The sequence below is a fragment of the Pituophis catenifer genome, unplaced genomic scaffold, assembly GCF_029215685.1.
Source record: "Pituophis catenifer annectens isolate HBS135680 unplaced genomic scaffold, rPitCat1.0.hap2 SCAF_11, whole genome shotgun sequence".
Lineage (NCBI taxonomy): Eukaryota > Metazoa > Chordata > Lepidosauria > Squamata > Colubridae > Pituophis > Pituophis catenifer.
Genome location: NW_027256891.1, coordinates 7,889,599 through 7,908,216, shown reverse-complemented (window position 1 = coordinate 7,908,216; position 18,618 = coordinate 7,889,599). Strand labels below are relative to the sequence as shown.

The 18,618-nt window shown below is 40.8% G+C and overlaps 1 protein-coding gene across 2 annotated transcripts; it reads left to right on the top strand.

Moving 5' to 3' along the window:
* The first annotated feature begins 2,474 nt into the window (after positions 1-2,474).
* Positions 2,475-18,198, top strand: LOC139322591 (UDP-N-acetylglucosamine transferase subunit ALG13-like). Of its 2 annotated transcripts, none has more exons than XM_070951733.1 (4): positions 2,475-2,616; positions 10,491-10,653; positions 12,355-12,493; positions 17,562-18,198. In XM_070951733.1, exons 1-4 carry the CDS (start codon positions 2,536-2,538, stop codon positions 17,668-17,670), a joined length of 492 nt encoding a protein of 163 aa, XP_070807834.1. In that variant the 5' UTR covers positions 2,475-2,535; the 3' UTR covers positions 17,671-18,198. The 2 variants fall into 2 exon arrangements, with proteins under 2 accessions (XP_070807834.1, XP_070807835.1); XM_070951734.1 differs by lacking the exon at positions 17,562-18,198 and adding an exon at positions 15,339-15,474.
* Positions 18,199-18,618: the final 420 nt, after the last annotated feature.

Genomic DNA, 18,618 nt, shown 5'->3' with positions numbered 1-18,618 from the left:
TGAGTTTTTTTGCCACAGTTGTTAAGAGAATCACTGCAGTTATTAATTGAATCATGCAGTCTTTAAGCATATCCAGCTTTCCCCATTGACTTTGCAATCACGTGACCCCTGCAACCATTGTAAATACATGTTGGATGCCAAGCAACCAAATTTTGATCATGTGACCATGGGGATGCGGTGTTGGTTGTGAGTATGAGGACTGGCTGTAAGTCACATTTTTCAGGTACCGCTATAACTTTGAACGGTCACTAAATGAATGGTTGTAAGTCGAAGACTACCTGTATAGATCAATATTGATCTGAGCTTCATGCTGCAAAAGAAAATGGCTATCCTGTCAAAGAAAACCTTAATCTGAATCCAATATTTTCCAAATTTGGTTAAGGACATAAAATATATTCTGGCTGGGGGATCCTGGGAGTTGAAGTCCACACATCTGAAAGTTATTGAGACTATCTGCTGTTACCTAATGCTTGCTTGTGCTTTGCTGCTATAAGGTGATAGACTGCCGTGAACTATTAGGAAGAGGGAATTGAAAGGGGTAAGACTTGTGGGAAAGCAAAAGTAACTGCTGTATCTCCTCGAGACATTGCTTCAAGGTCACCCGGCATACCAGTGGCATACCAAACTGTGCTTCGACTGATCATTATGAAAACATCTTGCCTGAACCTGACTGGTTGCATGGGGTGGGCAATGGGAGGTAGCTAAGGGGAGGGGAAAGTTGAACTTAGGTTCTGGCTATATATTACTGCAATATACCTTTTAATAAAATTACGGGTAGTCTTTGACTTATAGCAGTTCATTTAGTGACCGTTCAAAGTTACAAAGCACTGAAAAAAGTGATTTATGACTGTTTTTCACACTTAAGACTGTTGTAGCATCCCCATGGTCATGTGATCAAAATTCAGACACTTGGCAACTGACTCATATTTTTTTGACGATTGCAGTGTCCCAGAGTCATGTGATCATCATTTGCGACCTTCTCACAAGCAAAGTCAATGGGGAAGCCAGATTCACTTAACAACTGTGTTATTAATGTAACAACTGCAGTATTTTGGTTAACAAATGTGGCAGAGAAAGTCGCAAAATGAGGCAAAACTCACTTAACAAATTTCTCACTTAGAAACATAGATTCTGGGCTCAATTGTGGTTGTTAAGTTGAGGACTACCTGTTATACCTTTTTCCACAAATGGAGCCAAGGATCATTTCTATTTAGAAGTTTAGGTGGTGGCACGTCTGACAGAGCCCGAGAAACGCTGACCTAATGGAATAGTGGTAAATGTGAAAATTTCATCCACTGCCTTTGGAAATTCATTTTGTTCGTTTGACCATAGTTAGGACAGCTCCAAGCACTAAAAAAATTACCGGAGAAGCAAACACCAGACAGCTAGACTTTTCATGCAGATAATCCTTGATTTACTATCACAACTGAGCCCAAAATTTCTGTTGCTAAGCAAGACAGTTGTTAAGTGGGTTTTGCCCAATTTTACAACCTTTCTTGCCACGGTTAAGTGAATCATTGCAGTTGTTAAGTTAATAACATAGTTTTTAAGTGAATCTGGTTTCTCCATTGACTTTGCTTGTCAGAAGGTTGTAAAAGGGAATCACATGGCCCTGGGACACAGCAATTGTCACAAATACATGCCAGTTGCCAAGCGGCAGGATTTTGAACACATGATTATGGGGATTTTGCAACAATCATAAGTGTGAAAAATGGTAATCAGTCACTTTCTTTCCGTACCGTTGTAACTTTTGTCACTAAACAAACGGTTGTAAGTCAAGGACTCTGTGTATTCAAATATATTTGTTTATAAAGCAAGGATATGAAAGCAACTGAATTGTTGCCTGCATACAATCCAATGCATGACTCTACTTGCACAAGAGAACAAATGGGAAAGGAAACTTTGCTGCAGCCTGAAAGAATAATCTGCAAAAGAAAGCAGAAATTGAATTTTCTAAAGCTGGAACTCTTAACAGAAACAGGAGCATTAAATTGCACTGAAGGAATCCTGAGAAGCATTTGCAAAAATAATTCCAGGACTCAAAATATAATATTTCTCTTGCTTACCTAGTGATACAGAGACGAAATGGCATTGGAGTTTGGAGGGTCCTTTTTCACGTTACAAAACTTACTTTGCCCTCGCTCTTTGGACTCCATATTCCATACACCCCCACTGGCACAGCTACTGACCACACGTGATGGGAACTGCTGCAACTCCAAATACGTTTGGACAGCAAACATATTTAAGGACAGCAACTCTTTGCCCCTCTCATTACATTCGAGGTGTTTTGGTGTCCGTTTAAACTTTAAATCTGACATGATTGTAAAACTAGGTGTTTTTTAATTGGAGCCCGGAATGCGTTCCCACATGGTGATATGTATTAGTCTATTTTCATATCTCTATAACGTCCCGAGTCCAGGCATTTCTGGTCTTAAGGCGACCCCCTTCGGCGATCTTTCGTCCCGGAAGTGTGGCAGCTCTCGGGGCCGTTCCAGCCGCCATCCTTTCTATCATCGCTCCGTCTCTTCGTCGGCCATGAAGTCCGTTTTCGTTACAGTCGGCACCACCAGCTTCGACGAACTCATTGCCGCCGTGACGACTCCCGAAGCGACTCAGGCGAGTCTTCCGACGCCGCCCTTCCCACTTCCCCAACGCCACCTTTGAAAGCTTGCGCCGCGCCTCAGAACAAACAGCCGGCCGCCTAAGGGCGGAAGAAGTGAGGCTTGCGCTTTGCGTCACTTCCTGTGCCTTTTCTAGGCGCCGCGTCTCTGTGGTCCCTAATGTATTGCAAGCTGACGTTTTTCGGCTCCTTTTTCTTGCGTGGGAAAATGCCGGTAGAGGGAGGGACGGAGGGAAGCCGTGCAATTCTCTTCCGAGTCCTCGCTTTGCAGTAATTGGCTCGCTCGGAAGGAAGCTGCCTGAATTTGGCCAAAGAAAATAAATTCATAGGGCAGATCCAAGGCGTCCCTCTCAAAATAGAGTCCCGGTTGCATGCATGCATGCTCAATTCAATCCTAATCTTTTGTTGTCAGAGAATATGTGTACAATGAGATTGACTGAGCCTCACTTCGTGCAGTCTCCCCCCCCCCCCCATCACAATATAACTCGCAGTGAAAGACACAAAGAAAGTCCCCAGCCCAGTGAATCCTACTAACAAATACCCAATTTTATTGCATGTCATTGCTATGTTGTTGTAGAGCAGTGGTTCTCAACCTTTCTAATACCACGACCCTTTAATACAGTTCCTCATGTTGTGATGACCCCCAACCAGGGGCGGGTTCTAAATTTTTTTACTACCGATTCTGTGGGCGTGGCTAGCTGGTCATGTGACCAGGTGGCCATGGCTATGTGAATAGGGACTACTCAGAGGGCTGAAAAAAGTCATTTCTGACAGGTCCTCGCACTTTTGACTGGTCCTCACACTTATGACCATCCTCACATTTATGCCCGTGCAGCATTCTTAACAACCATGTCACTCATTTCACAACTGCTTCTTTTCACCATGGTGATAAGATAGGGCAAAAACCGTAAAATGTGAAGATAGTCGTAAGTTTGAGGACTGGTCAAAAGTGCGAGGACCAGTCAACTTTTTCAGCCCTCTGAGTAGTCCATATGCATAAAAGGATACAGCAATAGAGAGGGATGAATTATTCCTAAAACCATTGAAAATATGTGTTTTCCGATGATCTTAGGCGACCCCTGTGAAAGGGTCGTTCGACCCCCAAAGGGGTCCCGACCCACAGGTTGAGAACCACTGTTGTAGAGTTATTTTTCATTCAGGAGTCTGACAGCCCACGGATAAAAACTGTTCTTCAGCCTGTTTGTGTGGCTGCCTATGCCTCTATATCTCTTTCCAAATGGTAGGAGAAGAAAAAAGGACTGACCAGGGTGTGAGTCGCCCCTGAGAATTTTCCTCACTCTTCTAAGGCAGCGAGCCCTAGCGATGTCCTCTAGTGATATCAGAGGACAGACCAGGATGTTTTGTGCTGTGCTCACCACCCTCTGTAATGTCTTTCTATCCGTGGCTGTCAAGCCAGCGGATAGTAATGCAATGAGTGAGGTCGTTTTCTGTTGTGGGCCGATAAAAGGAGGTCATCAGTTGTTGTTCCACTTTTATTTTTCCGCAAGACCCTAAGGAAGTGGAACCTCTGTTGGGCCTTTGTGGTCACCTGGGTCGTGTTGATTTTCCAGGTGAGATCTTTGCTCAGATTAACTCCCGGGAATTTAAAGGAGGAAACTCTCTCCGCACAGTCCCCCTCGATGTAAAGTGGGGCAGGTTCCTCTCTCTTCCGGAAGTCACTTATCTCCTTTGTCTTGTTGATGTTCAGGTGCAGGTTGTTTTGTAAGCACCATGTGGATAGTTTTTGAACCTCCCCCTTGTACGCTGTTTCGTCTCCACCTGTAATAAGACCCAATACAGTAGTATCATCTGTGAACTTAATGATCACACTGGATGGATCAGACAATACGCAATCATGTGTACAGTGAATATAGGTAGGGACTGAGCACACAGCCCTGTGGGGAGCCAGTGCTGAGCTTCAGGGGGTGGATATGACAGACCCAACCATCACTGTTTGTGGCCAGTCCCTCAGAAAATCTTTGATCCAGTCACAGATGGAAGAGGGAAAATCCAAGTCAGTCAACTTTATAGAAAAGCTTATAGAAAGGATGCTTGGCAGAATGGTATTGAAGGCCAAGCTATAATATATGAAAAGCATCCTGACATAGTTACCGGGTTTCTCCAGATGGCTCACTACAGAATGTAAAGCAGTAGCTATGGCATTATCTGTTGATCTATTCCCTCTGTAGGCAAACTGAAGTTTATCAAAGTCCGGTGGGAGGCATGTCCTAAGGTGTTGGAGAACCAATCTCTCGAAGCATTTCATCACTACAGATGTTAGTGCGATAGGTCTGTAGTCATTTAGGCAGTTAATTGCTGTTTTCTTCGGGACTGGGACAATAGTGGCTGCTTTCAAGCATGATGGAACATTGGCCGTTTGCAGGGAGATGATCCTTGTCAGGACCCCTGATAATTCGTCGGCACAGGTCTTTACCACTATCCCCAGCACCCCATCTGGACCTGCAGCTTTGCTGGGATTCACATTCTTCAATACAGCTTTCACTTGGTGTTCGTATAGCGTAAGTGGTTGGGAAGCAGAAGGCTGGTGGGCAGAGGCTACGGGGTCTGGTCTTTTCACCTCGTAGCGGGCAAAGAAGGTGTTCAGCTCCTCTACCAACGAGGCATCAGCATTGACCATGTTTAAATTAGTTAGGTGCTGCAGTCCCTGCGACACTTGCTTTGGGTTGTTGTCTGCTAGATGGTTCTCCACCTTATGTTTGCATTGTTGTTTTGCCATCTTAATGCCTCTTCTGAGGTTTGCCCTGACCTCTCTATATCTCTCACTGTCCCCTGCCTTAAAGGCAGAATCCCGGACTGTCAGAAGCATCCGTACCTTGGCAGGCATCCAGGGTTTACAATTCCCGTAGACTCTGGTGCACCTGTCTGCTGTTACACTATCAGTGCACACTTTGAAGTAAGAGAGTACAGCATCAGTGTATTCATGGAGGTCTTGATGTTCAAATACACTCCATTCAGTGGTTTCAAAACAGTTCTGCAGCTGACTGAGAGCACCCTCTGGCCAGGTTTTAACCACATGGTTTGAGGTCCTGGGCAAAAAGAGCACATGGAGTGGAGAGAGGGATATATTTATACACTCTCTTGGGCCCTGCCTTAGAATTTCTTGTTCCTGTACAAGAAATGTATCCCATTGCCTGTCAGACTCCCAGGGGGCTGGGGTCTTAGCTAACTTTGTAGGCTGTAGGGTAACTTGAGTCCCAGGCCTGGTTGAATCTTGCTGGGTGATGATGTAATGAAGGGGCTTTGGTCAATTCCTATTATGGTTTAATGGCTTTGTCCTGGTTTGGATCTTGAGTGAGGGCTAATCCTATCATGTCCTGAGGGCCATGTCTTTTGTGTTGTAGATAAGCTGGCCCAGCCTTTTGTCTTGTAAATAATCAAAGTATCTGCTGGGGGCAGGGAGCTGGGGCTGAGTTTCTGTCTTAAGATTTCTATTTCTCTTTTTAGGGGAAATATTCTGCCTTTTTAATATTTCCTAGAATATTTCATTTTTCTAGGAGAGGGGTGGGTGCGAACTTCCTACAGGACAATGAACAGTGTAATAGCAGGGTGAGGGTAACAGCCATATAAATAAAAATCAAACTAGTTGAAAGTTGAAGCAAACAGAGATAGTTGAAAGAATATCAGTAGCACTTACATTTATATACCACCCCATAGATGCAGATATACACAGCCAAAACTGAATCCCAATGTGGACATAAATGCACAATCAAAAGTGGGTTTCAATATGTGCATGCATGTTCAAAAGTGAATCAGTGCAGACAGTGGTGACTCAGGGCAGTTTATAAATTATAATTTATAAACAAGATTATAAAACAAGTAAAATAGTTAAAATATTAAAACCTTAATGCTCAAAAGTGAATCCCGGTATGTGCATGATCAGAAGTGAGTCCCAAGGCAGACATGCACAATCAAAAGTGAGTCCCATTGTGGATGTACTCACTCAAAAGCGAGCCCTGGTGCACGCATGGTCAAAAGTGAGTCTGTGCACAATCAAAAGTGAGCATTCATGCATGCCTATTCAAAAATGCCTCCTTTCAAGCCTGATTAAACATTGCATCTATGGTCTGTTAATTGCCCCGCTAGCACCAGCTAGATTGACAGTTCTTGCTGGCTGGGGAATTCTGGGAGTTGAAGTCCACATAGTTTAAAGTTGACAAGGTTGAGAACACTGGATTAAAGAATAGGCTGACTCAAAACTTTAATCTCTGGTGATATCCTTTTACCAATGTTATTAAAGATCATCAGGATAAGATTCCTCAGGATGATTCCATACTTGGATTTAATCCTAAATTTCTGTACTATGACCATGTTTGTTGATTATCTCAGTAAAATTTAAAGGATGCCATCTATATGCTTTGCAATTGCTTCTCATGTAAATGCGGATGGCATGCTGCAATGGAGTACAGAGCTGCATGCACTTCGTCAGAGCTTAATCCCACAAAGAGATGACAGCTGTATTTGCTGGTTTTCTACCTCCTGTCATTGATACTCACAGTCAAGCTGTGTACAATATTAGAATGCATTGTGTAAAATTGAAAGTGGGATACAAATTATGAAATAGTTAAAATGTATAATCCAGCAGCTATGAGTTAGTTTTAGTACATGCCATAAAATTTATCCCTAAATGGGCCTAATAATTTTAACCATGTAATACCAGCAGTAAAATCCTTTTGTGGAAATCTCACTCCTGATAAAATGCATGATTGCCTTACCTGGGTTTTGCAGAATATTCATAGGAGTCAGGGTATTCACAGAATGTGATAAAAAAAATCAAAATGGCATTTGCAACTGTGCAATCAAAGAGCCACCTGTCCTCAAGTAGAGTTTTGCTTGCCAGTTTCCTTGCAAGATGGAGCCAAGATGACTATTTGGACCACGTGCTGCAGACATGTGGTCTGTGACCACATCTCCATGGACATATGGTTGATGAGTATAGTTTGACAGTTTGGTCTTCAATACACTTACTCAGAAACAATCTTTGCAGACTTCCATAGCTCTTATATAATCTTATTTTACATAATCTATTTTATAAGCCAATTGAACTATTGTATCAAATAATTAGGTATTTAGGATTGCAATGGCCCTTCCTGTCCTTATTTATTCTCTTCTGAAAATTCTACAGCTTTTTAAAATGACTCAGTCTACAATTCACATTCCACATTGGTGGCTAAAAGGCGATGCTTTGTCTCTGATTTAAGTGCACGTCTGCTGAGTTGATTGACAGCAAGGAAAGCAGGTGGCCAACCCATCATGCCATTTTAGATCATTTGGTAGAGCACTGCGTTGCTTTTAGGTACGATGAGAATGAGTGGGTGTGCAGCATAGCCATTATCCCTCTTTCAATCTACAGTTGCCATTATTGGCTATTGGTTATACTGAGAGCAGCTGGTGGAAATTATCATCTAACACAGTGGTCAAAGTGATCCACAAGAAAATTTTGGTGGTCCGCAGTGGACCTGGGTGGAGGAGCTGTTCCAAGATGAGCAATGGCTAGTCCTGTGACTAGAGCTCTGGAATATGGGACTGGCCAAGCAGCTCATGGTGGGGCTGTAAAACTCCGCCATAGAGGGAGGTTCATACAACTTGCAACTTTGCAGCGCAGCCCTTGCCGGCCGGAATGAGGTAATGGTGCAAGAAGGGGTGGCGGAGCAGGCAGGCCGAAGCAACGGGTGGCGGCAACCCCAGGCTGTTTCTTCCCCCTGCTGTAGATTCCTGTCGGCTGAACCCACCAGGGGCTGTTCTGCCCCAGCTACGGATCCCAAAGAACACAGCACACACAAACTCTGAACAAAACTTAGGTTACTCAAATAACACAGTTTTAGCAAATGCCAGCTGTTAATAAGTGTTCTTAACAGCCTGCCAGGATTCCACAGATAAGATAGTCAGAATCTTACTGAAGTTGGCAGAAAGCCCAGAAGCAAGGTTGCAGAGATATCCCAACGTGATGATTAGCGAACTAAAGTTGTTTCCTGCAGCTTGTTGCAAGCTGCGTTCGTTCTTAAGTAGGCTAAGGGAGTGGCCAATTAGCCCCAAGCCTTACTCTCGAGGAGACCTCCTCCTGAGGAACCACTGCCTTCTGACAGCTCTGCGTGTCCGTGCATTGAGAAGAGGCTCCTCCTCTTCCTCCTCTTCACTTAAAGGAGCCTATGGAGGTTCTGAAGGCCCTGACTGAATCCCTGCCTCTGGCACCACATCTTCTTCAGCCTCCTCGCTGTCTGACTCGAGCGCCAGCTGCACAGGCTGATGACGCAGCACCACACCAGCCTCCTCATTGTCGGGATCAGCAACAATCCACGCAGGCCACTGGCGGGCCACAACAGTGGCTGTCCCCGCTTTGCTCTCCCTTCCCAGTCACTTCTCGCCTGGCCTGAGAAGGGAAGGGCGGGGGATGGAGATTTGCTCTATATTCCAGAGCAGGAGTGAAGCTTCGTCTCTTGCTGGATCTCACGACCCTTTCTTCCAGTCCTTGTTGGTGCTCTGCGTGCCTCGGTCTCTCGGGGAGATGCTTGACTTCCTCTCAGCCCCAAGACACTGGCTGGCCCATGAGATGAGAGAGAGAATGAGAGAGAGAGAGAGAGAGAGAGAGAGGATGAGAAAGAGAAAGAGGGGAAGAGAGAAAGAGATGAGAGAGAAAGAGGGGGAAGAAAGATGAGAGAGAGAGGGGAGAGAATGAGAGAATGAAAGAATGAGAGAAAGTGGGAGAGAGATGAGGGAGAGGGGGGAGGGAGGGAGAGAGAATGAGATAGAAAAAGTTTGAGGGGGAGAGAGAAAGAGAATGAGAGAGAATGAAAGAGTGAGAGAGAGAATGAGAGAGGGAGAGATGCGAAAGGGAGAGAGAGAGAGAAGAAGAGGGGGAGAGAGAACAAGAGAGAATGAGAATTAAAGAGAGGGGGAGAGAGAATAAGAGAAAGTGGAAGAGAGATGAGGAAGAGGGTGAGAGAGAAAGAGATGAGAGAGAGAAAGGGGGCAGATGAGAGAGAGAAAGAATCAGAATGAGAGAATCAGAATGAGGCAGAGAGAGAGAATGAAAGAGAGAGAAAGAGACAGAATGAAAGAGAATGAGAGAGAGAGAATCAGAATCAGAATGAGAGAGAAAGAGACAATGAAAGAGAGAGAATGAGAGAGAATCAGAATGAGAGAATGAGAGAGAGAGGAAAAGACAGAATGAGAGAGTGAGAGAATCAGAATGAGAGAGAGAGAGAGTGGGGGGGAGAGAGAGAATGAGTGGGAGAGAGAAAGTGAATGGGAGAGAGAAAGAGAGAGGGGAGAGAGAGAGAGAAAGAGAGAGGAGGGAGAGTGCCTGAAGGACCCCATCCTGTCACTGGGAGACCAGGCGCTTCAGCAAGCGGTGCACTGGATTCGTATTAGTGGTCCGTGGGATTTAAAATTATGAATTGGTGGGTCCAAAAGATTGGGGACCCCTGGTCTAACATATTTGGAGGAAACAGTTTGATGTAATGGTTAGAACACCAGGCTGGAAACTGGACGACTCTGAGTTGTAATCCTGCCTTAGGCATGAAGCCTAAGGGTGACCTTGGGCCAGTTCCTATTTCTCAGCCCTGGGAAGGTGGAAGTGCCAAACTAAACCATGCCAGGAAAACTGCAGGGGTTCATCCAGTCAGTCTCCAAGAGTCAACACTGCTTTGAAGGCATCAAAAAGAAAGGCCTCCCCCCGAAGCAATAATGTATTAGTAATAATTCTTTTCTTACAAAAGGATACAGAAGCACAGTTGTAAATAGTAAGTCATGTATATTTTCTCATCTTGGAGAGAGAAATAAATTCACCTTTGTAGCTTCTAATGAGTTTATTTTTAACCTCAGTGAGGATATATGTTTCTTTCTGATGCAGGCTTTACAGGACCTTGGCTGTTGCAAGCTTGTCGTTCAGGTTGGCCGAGGCAAAGAATGTCCAGATTCATTTAGCACAGCCACATTTACTCTGGAAGTGTTCAGATTCAAGAGTTCACTTTCTGAAGATGTTAAAAAAGCAGATCTGGTCATAAGCCACGCAGGTAAAGCATCTCAGTACAAACACCCAGTCTCTTGTAGCCAACCTTTGCTCACCCCATTGAAAAGAACAAAAACAATGTAGGAGGATAAGTTGTCTTTATATGGGGAAAAGTGGATCATTTATTTACATCCTTTATTTATGTAAAGAGTACTGCCCCCTGGAAACAAATATGAAGGTTGATTTAAAAGAGAAATGTCTTATGTTCAAGGGAGATACAGCTATAGAGATTTTATTGTATTTATGGTCAGTGAGCAGTTATAAACAGGTCATGAAACAGTCATGAGGGGCTGCCACAAGAGGAAGGAGTCAAGCTATTTTCCAAGGCACCCAAAGGGCAGACAAGGAATAATGGTTGGAAACTGATTAAGGAGAGATTCAACCTAGAAATAAGGAGAAATTTTCTGACAGTAAGAATAATCAACCCATGGAACAGAAGTTGCCTTCAGAAGTTGTGGGAGCTTCATCACTGGAGGCTTTCAAGAAGAGATTGGACTGCCATTTGTCAGAAATGGTATAGAGTCTCCTGCTTAGGCACAGGAGGTGGGGTTGGAGTAGATGACCTACAAGGTCCCTTCCAACTCTGTTAATCTGTTAATTCTACATGTTTGCAACCTGAAATGTCATTTATATGTAAAATAAAGCCCAAACAAATTCTAATTTTTTAAGAAAGGAGTCTATTTCTTCTGTAGCATTAGCCGAGCAAGGTATAGTCTGAGATATGGATTTGTACATTTTTTATGCAAAACCAACTGTATATATAGTATATATATACTATAGTATATATAGGTAGAAGCAATGTCAAATTTGTGCATGTTTATTTGCTAGATTTATATTCCACCTGTAATTTTGCACAATTCAAAATCCCTCCTCCTCCTCACTCTAACTGTGAGGTTTGGCAGAGAGAGAGTAACTGGCCCAAAGTCACCCAGCTAGCTTTCACACCTAAGGAGGGAATAGAACTCAGAATCTCCTGGTTTCTAGCCTGTCCCTAAGGCAGCACTAGACAAAACTGGCTGTCACTGTTCATAAAAATATTTTCCCAATTTCTTTTAACACAAACATTGAAACGTAGGTGCTATCTGGAGCATCTGCTTACTCATTACAAAACCCTATCCATCAGCATTTATGAAATGCCCAAAAGTCAGTTGGTGAATAATATATTAGTTTCCCTTAAAAGAATGAAACCATTTTAGAACCCTGATTCACTTGTAATTATTGACATGTTCCAAAACATAGCTGAGACTAAAACAAAGAAGTGAACAGGACCAGAATAAAACGGTGCTTTGATTTAATACTGTAAATAAGGCATTCCATGACTATTGAATAATTTTACCCTTCTGTGACATTAAATGCAACAGTTAGAAAGCAAAAGAGTTTATTGATTTGATTTACTGAATCAGAAAGAAAGGAAAAAGAAGAAGAAAGAAAGAAAGAAAGAAAGAAAGAAAGAAAGAAAGAAAGAAAGAATGAATATTCACATCCCAAGACTTTTGTGGGTAGATGGGGTGCTCAGCTCAAACACCTCTGATTTATATTCTACACTTTCTCTTCAACTCATAAAAGAATCAATTTGGCGATGGGCAAGGGAGCCTTATTTAATCCAATTTCTTATTATCCATTTTATTCCATCAACCCATTTTTGCTGAATGGCTGCTGCTGCTATGTCAAGTAGAATGATCTGGTTCTGGTGCTTTTGCTACAGGAGCAGGTAGCTGTTTGGAAGTTTTGGAAGCTGGGAAGCCTCTCCTGGTTGTAATCAATGACAAACTTATGGACAACCATCAATTGGAATTGGCCAGGCAGCTGCACAAAGATGGACATCTCTTTTACTGCACAAGCAGGTATGGATTTTCCTAACATCCTTGGTTGCCGTGCAGATGTTCTTGGCTCTTAAGTCAAAAAATGTAGGAGTAAAACAGTTGCTTTTTGTGTTTTTAATTTCATTGTTGCTGAGGATGGTCCTTTAGTTATCTTAAGTTCTGAATTAAGCAAAATAGATAGCTCTTGTTTGTGCTATTGTGGTAATTCCTTTATTTTTTTTTATTTCCTTTAGATATTTTATCTACTCAGTAATTTATCCAACCAGTAATACAATAAATTCCTTTGTCCTGAACCCTATTATAAAGAACCAGAGCAGTACATGAACTCTTAATCTTAACTTTAGCCAGGATATAAATATTCTATTGTTTAGTCAGTCACAGCTTATCATGAGGTGTATTTCCTAACTAAACTGGTAAAGTGATGCTCTGATATTTTCTCATTCATTTTGTTCAGCTTTTGGGGAAAAACAGTTTTCAATTTTGTCTATATCTGTCACCCAGGATTTTTGAGCTATAAGTGCTGAGTCAAATTTGCCAACTTCTTGTAGTCTTTTGTCTATTAGCTGGGAGCTGTCCATGGTACCCACAGGGTACCCCACAGGGACCATTCTCTGGACTTTCTTTGATATCTGCCCTCTTGTGGGCACATCTCCCTGTTCATTTGGAATGAATGTTCTGCTTGCTGATCATCACACAGAAGATTTCATGAAGCTCTCATCTGCTTTTTGAACTGCTACAAGTAAATGGCTGGAAAGGAAGGTTCAAAGAGATCCAGATAATTTCTTTCAACTTAACTGCCAATTTGGTTTGAAGTGATGCCAAGTCCTCTGTGCCATGGTGTGAGGGCCAAAGGTGGCAAAGCTGAAGATAAAAAGCCTGAGACTACCTTTTTATCTTTTTTAGGAAAAATAGCATCGATTAAAATGAACGTGCTACCACGATTACTATTCTTATTCCAAGTAGTTCCCATAAAATTAGGAAAAAACTTTTTTAAAGATCTAAATAAATTAATAGCGAACTATATTTGGCAGGGAAAAAAATCAAGAATCAAAATACAATCACTGCAAGATAGTAGAGCAAGAGGAGGATTTGGACTACAAGATTGGGAAATCTACTATAAAGCAACATCACTTATATGGATCAAAGACTGGATGGAATTACGAAATAAAAGAATTTTAACATTAGAGGGATATGATTTACAGAGAGGGTGGCACGCCTTTTTATGGGAAGGAAAAAATAGACAGCATAACTATTTTCAACAACAATCAGAGATGCACTACTACAAACATGGCAAGGGATAAAAAAAGAATCATCATGACAAAATTCCAGAATGGTTAACCACAATGCATTAGACATTGACAAAATGAAAAGATATAAAGATGTTAAATAGTCAAGGGGAATTGAAAACAAGGCAGGAATTAAAAGAACAGGGTACAGACATTGATTGGTGGCCTTACATGCAAATAAAATCTAGATATAAGACAGATTTGACACAATATGGATTCCAAAGAGAAGTACACGAATTAGACAAAATCCTCCAAGGCACAGAAGATAAATTGATCAAAAAAATTTACAATTATCTATTAAGATACAAATTGGAAGAGGAGGTAGTTAAGGAAAATATGATAATTTGGGTAAAAAATTTCATATATAACATTGAATTAGATAAATGGGAGAAATTATGAAACAAAAATTATAAACTGACAATGTCTGTATACTATAAAGAAAATACGTATAAAATGTTTTACAGGTGGCACTTGCCACCAGCCAGATTGGCAAAGATGTTTCCCAATACCTTACCAACGTGTTGGAAATGCAAACAGCAAAAGGAAACGTATTACCACATGTGGTGGTCCTGCCATAAAGCGAAACATTACTGGAGTAGAATTTGATCACAATTAGAAGAAATAACCAAACAACAGATAGAGATGAGGCCAGAAACATTTTTACTAGGAATACTCCCAGGGTCATAGGAAAAAGAAATACAATATTTAATTATCCATATTATTGCAGCAGCAAGAATAATCTACACTCAGAATTGTAAAAATAATAATATACCATCCGAACATAATTTGATCAGAAAAGTTTTGGAATGTGCGGAGATGGAGAAATTAACAAAGGAGATACAAGAAAAAGAGGAAACAGAATATTACTTAGTGTGGGAGAAATGGTATGAATGGCTGGAGGAGAGAGATAAAAGGCAAGGAAAAATTAAATAAGGGTCGAAGTAGGAATAAAAGTATAATAGCAAATATGAGGAAACAAAAATTGTAGAAATGAAATTGTGTACATGGGTATTTATATGTATATATGTAAATAAATAAATAAATATTAGAAGTATATGTACAAAAGATATTGTAGAATAAGAGAGAAAAAAATGTATAAGTAAGAAATTCTTGACTGATGCAAAACTGTTGAAAAGGAAAAAGTGTTAAAGCTTTCTTTTTGTTTTTAAAAAATGTTTAATAAAAAATATTAAAAAAAAAAAGCCTAGGATTATATTAGATCATTATCAAAGCATGTGGCAAGCAGCCTCAACACCCAAATCAGAGAAATGAGCAAGATGTTTGTTATCACATCAACGGTGGAAGAAATAGAGGTTTGGTTTAAACTTTGGGGCTGTTACATATACTGTAGATGGCTTGATTTGTAGTTTCTGCTGTAACTGAGAAATTATCAGCGCTTCATTGTATAAGTAGTTCTTGACTTACGACCACAATTGGTATCAGAATTTCCATTACTAACCAAGGCAGTTGTTAAGTGAGTTGTGCCCAATTCTGTGACTTTTTTGTCACAGTTGCATTTGTTAAGTGAATCATGCAGTTGTTAAGTGAAATCAGCTTCCCCAATTGACTTTGCTTGTCAGAAGCTGACTGGGAAGATTTCAAATCGCAATCAGATGACTGCAGGACATTGCAACCATAGTAAATAGATGCCGATTGCTAAGCACCTGAATTTTGATCATGTGACCACGGGGATGCTGAAATAGAAGTGCAAGGACCAGTCGTAAATCACTTTTTTCAGTGTAACTCTGAACAGTCACTAAATGAATGGTTGTAGGTTGAAGACTGTAATAAAAACAACTTATCCTTGCAATAAGCCTGAATTGATTTGTTATTTATATATAAAATGTATAGGCTTGCCTACCTTACCTCAATTTTAGAGATAGATGTATTCCATGCTCTGTTTGAAGCTCTGGCACATGTTAATGCTGACATTGTTAACAAAAGTGCAGGAGTGGTGCTGATCTCAGAATGAACAGATTCATCTAATGGGCAATGAGCAGTGTAATAGCAGGGTGAGGGTAATATATCAACAGCCATATAAATAGAAATTAAGCTAGTTGAAAGTTGAAACAGAGATAGTTGAAAGAATAGCAGTAGCCCTTACATTTACCCTGTTTCCCCCAAAATAAGACATCCCCTGATAATAAGCCCAATCGGGCTTTTGCGTGCATGGCAATAAGGCCAAACGCTTATTTCAGGGTTCAAAATTACAAGACAGAGTCTTATTTTCGGGAAAATATGGTATATACCACCCCATAGTTCTTTACAGCCCTCTTCAAGCAGTTTACAGAGTCAGCATATTGCCCACAAAAATCTGGATCCTCATTTTACCAACCTCGAAAGGATGGAAGGCTGAGTCAATCTTGAGCTCTGTCAGGATCAAACTCCAAGATGTGGGCAGAGTTTGCCTGCAAATTCAGATAGTCCTTGGCTTATGATCACAATGGGACCCAAAATTTCTGCTGTTAAGTGAGACATTTGTTCAGTGAGTTTTGCCCCATTTTACAACTTTTCTTGCCACAGTTTTTAAGTGAATCACTGCAATTGATAAGTTAACCTGGATGTTAGTGAATCTGACTTCCCCATTGACATTGCTTGTCAAAAGGTTGCAAAAGATGATCACATGACGGTTGCACTGTCACTGAGACAGTGCAATCGTCATGAGTTGCCAAGCATCTGAATTTTGATCATGTGATCATGGGATGCTACAAAGGTCGTAATTATGAAAAACAATCATAAGTCACATTTTTCAGTGTCATTGTAAGTTTGAATGATCATTAAATTAACTGTAAGTGAAGGACTACTGTATTCTAACCACCATGCTATTAGGGCTCAGAAGGAGAATTGGTAGGAATGTTGCCATCATGGTGAAGTGAATGGGATCTGAAGAAGCAGTACACTTAAGAGAAATAAGAGTTAGAATTGATTTAAAATTGACGATCATTTGTGCATTTCTCAGACATGCTATAGTATGTCTAAAAGGGAAAGCAAAAAAGAGGGACCACTGATCATTGGAACTGGGTTTGTATAACATGCTAGGCTAAAATGAGGCTGGATAATTTGCGCTTCAGCACAGTCCTGGTCTCAGTGTGTTATGTTACCTAGGCTGTCACATTAGACCAGCATGTGACTTTTTCATTTATGTGAACACATTGTGTTCAGGACACTTGAGTTTTTGAATGTAATTGATAATGTCTTAATTGTATTTGGTGCACTATTTTAAAATCATGTGGAGAATATAAAGTGTGCATTGTTTTAAAATAATTCTAAAATGCATAAGGAACAGTCTTCATATGCTACACTCTATGAATGGAAAATTTTGATGAATCAGATATCTGCATGTGGACGCATGGTGTAAAGTACTATTTCTGTTGAAGCTGATGAGGCAGGAACCAAGGATTCTGAAGCCAGGCAGAACTGATATGTAAACATGGAGCAAGAGCATTTGGCTTTCAGGACTGCAAGAAGGAATCCAAAAGTGCAATGTCTTGAAAAACAAGGAGAAAAGGCCTGGAAATTGAATGCTAGAGGGTAATTCATGAAGAGATTGATTCCTGGCTGTCTTGTATATACTTTTCTTTTCTACAATAAATCAGCTTATCTTTTCACAGTGAATCTGTGAAATGTTGGTTATGTGGGGCTGAGTTCCTGGAGACCTGAGATTTCTTTCTATAGCTGGTGTGAAGTCTTAGAGTTTCAAGTTGACCACATAGTCCAAGACTATAGGAAAACCAAGATACAGATGTGAGAAAACAAGTATTTCATGGTAATTTTGATAGATTATGATTTCCCCTTTTTCATAGGACTCTTGTGGAGATGCTCAAATCAATGGACTTGTCTACTCTGAAGCCATTTCTTCCTGGACAACCAGAAAAATTTGCTGCATTCTTGGACAGTGTGATTGGCAGTTAACTATGTGGATTATAACAAGAGAGCTGTCGTAGCTGAAATTGCCATAAGATCTATGCAAGTTTATAATAGTATTTGTCACCTCCAATGAAATTAAGAATTAAAGCATTCATTCAACAGGGTCAGTTTTTGTATGAAACCAGTTGATGTTTTTATACAGCATCTTGTAAACCTCAAATGGAGATGAGAATATACCTTGCCTGTCATATAAGGCAAAGAAGCCCTTGTCTTGGTTGACAGTGGACGAAGTGCCAGAACCAATCTGTGTTATGGTATTTATGTTATGTAAACTCAGTCTCATTCAATAAACCATGATTAAGCAGGATGCTTTCCCACAGTATATGAACCAAACATATGATTTTTGAATTAGGCAATCATGGCTTGTTCAGTAAACCATAATGATCAATTTAACGTTTCCTTTTTAAATATATCAATTTAATGTGAATAGCCAAGAGTTTCCCATGCTATTTAAATGTCTAAATCCTGACATCATTATGCATAAAAATATATAAATTCTGTGCAATCTATAAAGCTTGTGTATAATATGTGTATAATTCTTCAGTCTGTTCACATTTTCACAATTTGATTTGGATCTTTTTTTCTTGGAGACCATTAGCCCCACTCTGTGGTTGGATCTAAATACATAAGATTCTCTGAGCAAGTCATTTTGCTTGGTCAGTTAGTTCCCTCTCAGAAATGGAGAACCTCTTTTAATTGCCTGTACTTAAAGATCTCAGGGCCCCATGGTGGAACAACCAGTAGTAGAATCACTTGATTCCACAATTCCTTATTTTGTGTCTTTTCCTCCAGTTTTATTCAGCTATTTCTTTTTCCTTACACTTCTGGGACTCTCACAGGTAATTATAGTTAGGTTAAATCACTTAACTCAACTTGCCCTACGTTCAAACTTTAGACTGCATGCTGTTGCATTTTATTCAAGGGAAAAAAATT

Excerpts from the sequence above, each read along its gene's own strand:
- LOC139322591 (XM_070951733.1), top strand. The coding sequence starts at position 2,536 with ATGAAGTCCGTTTTCGTTACAGTCGGCACCACCAGCTTCGACGAACTC. Across the intron at positions 2,617-10,490 it reads CGACTCCCGAAGCGACTCAG|GCTTTACAGGACCTTGGCTG; the intron begins GCGAGTCTTCCG and ends TTTCTGATGCAG. Across the intron at positions 12,494-17,561 it reads CTCTTTTACTGCACAAGCAG|GACTCTTGTGGAGATGCTCA; the intron begins GTATGGATTTTC and ends CCTTTTTCATAG.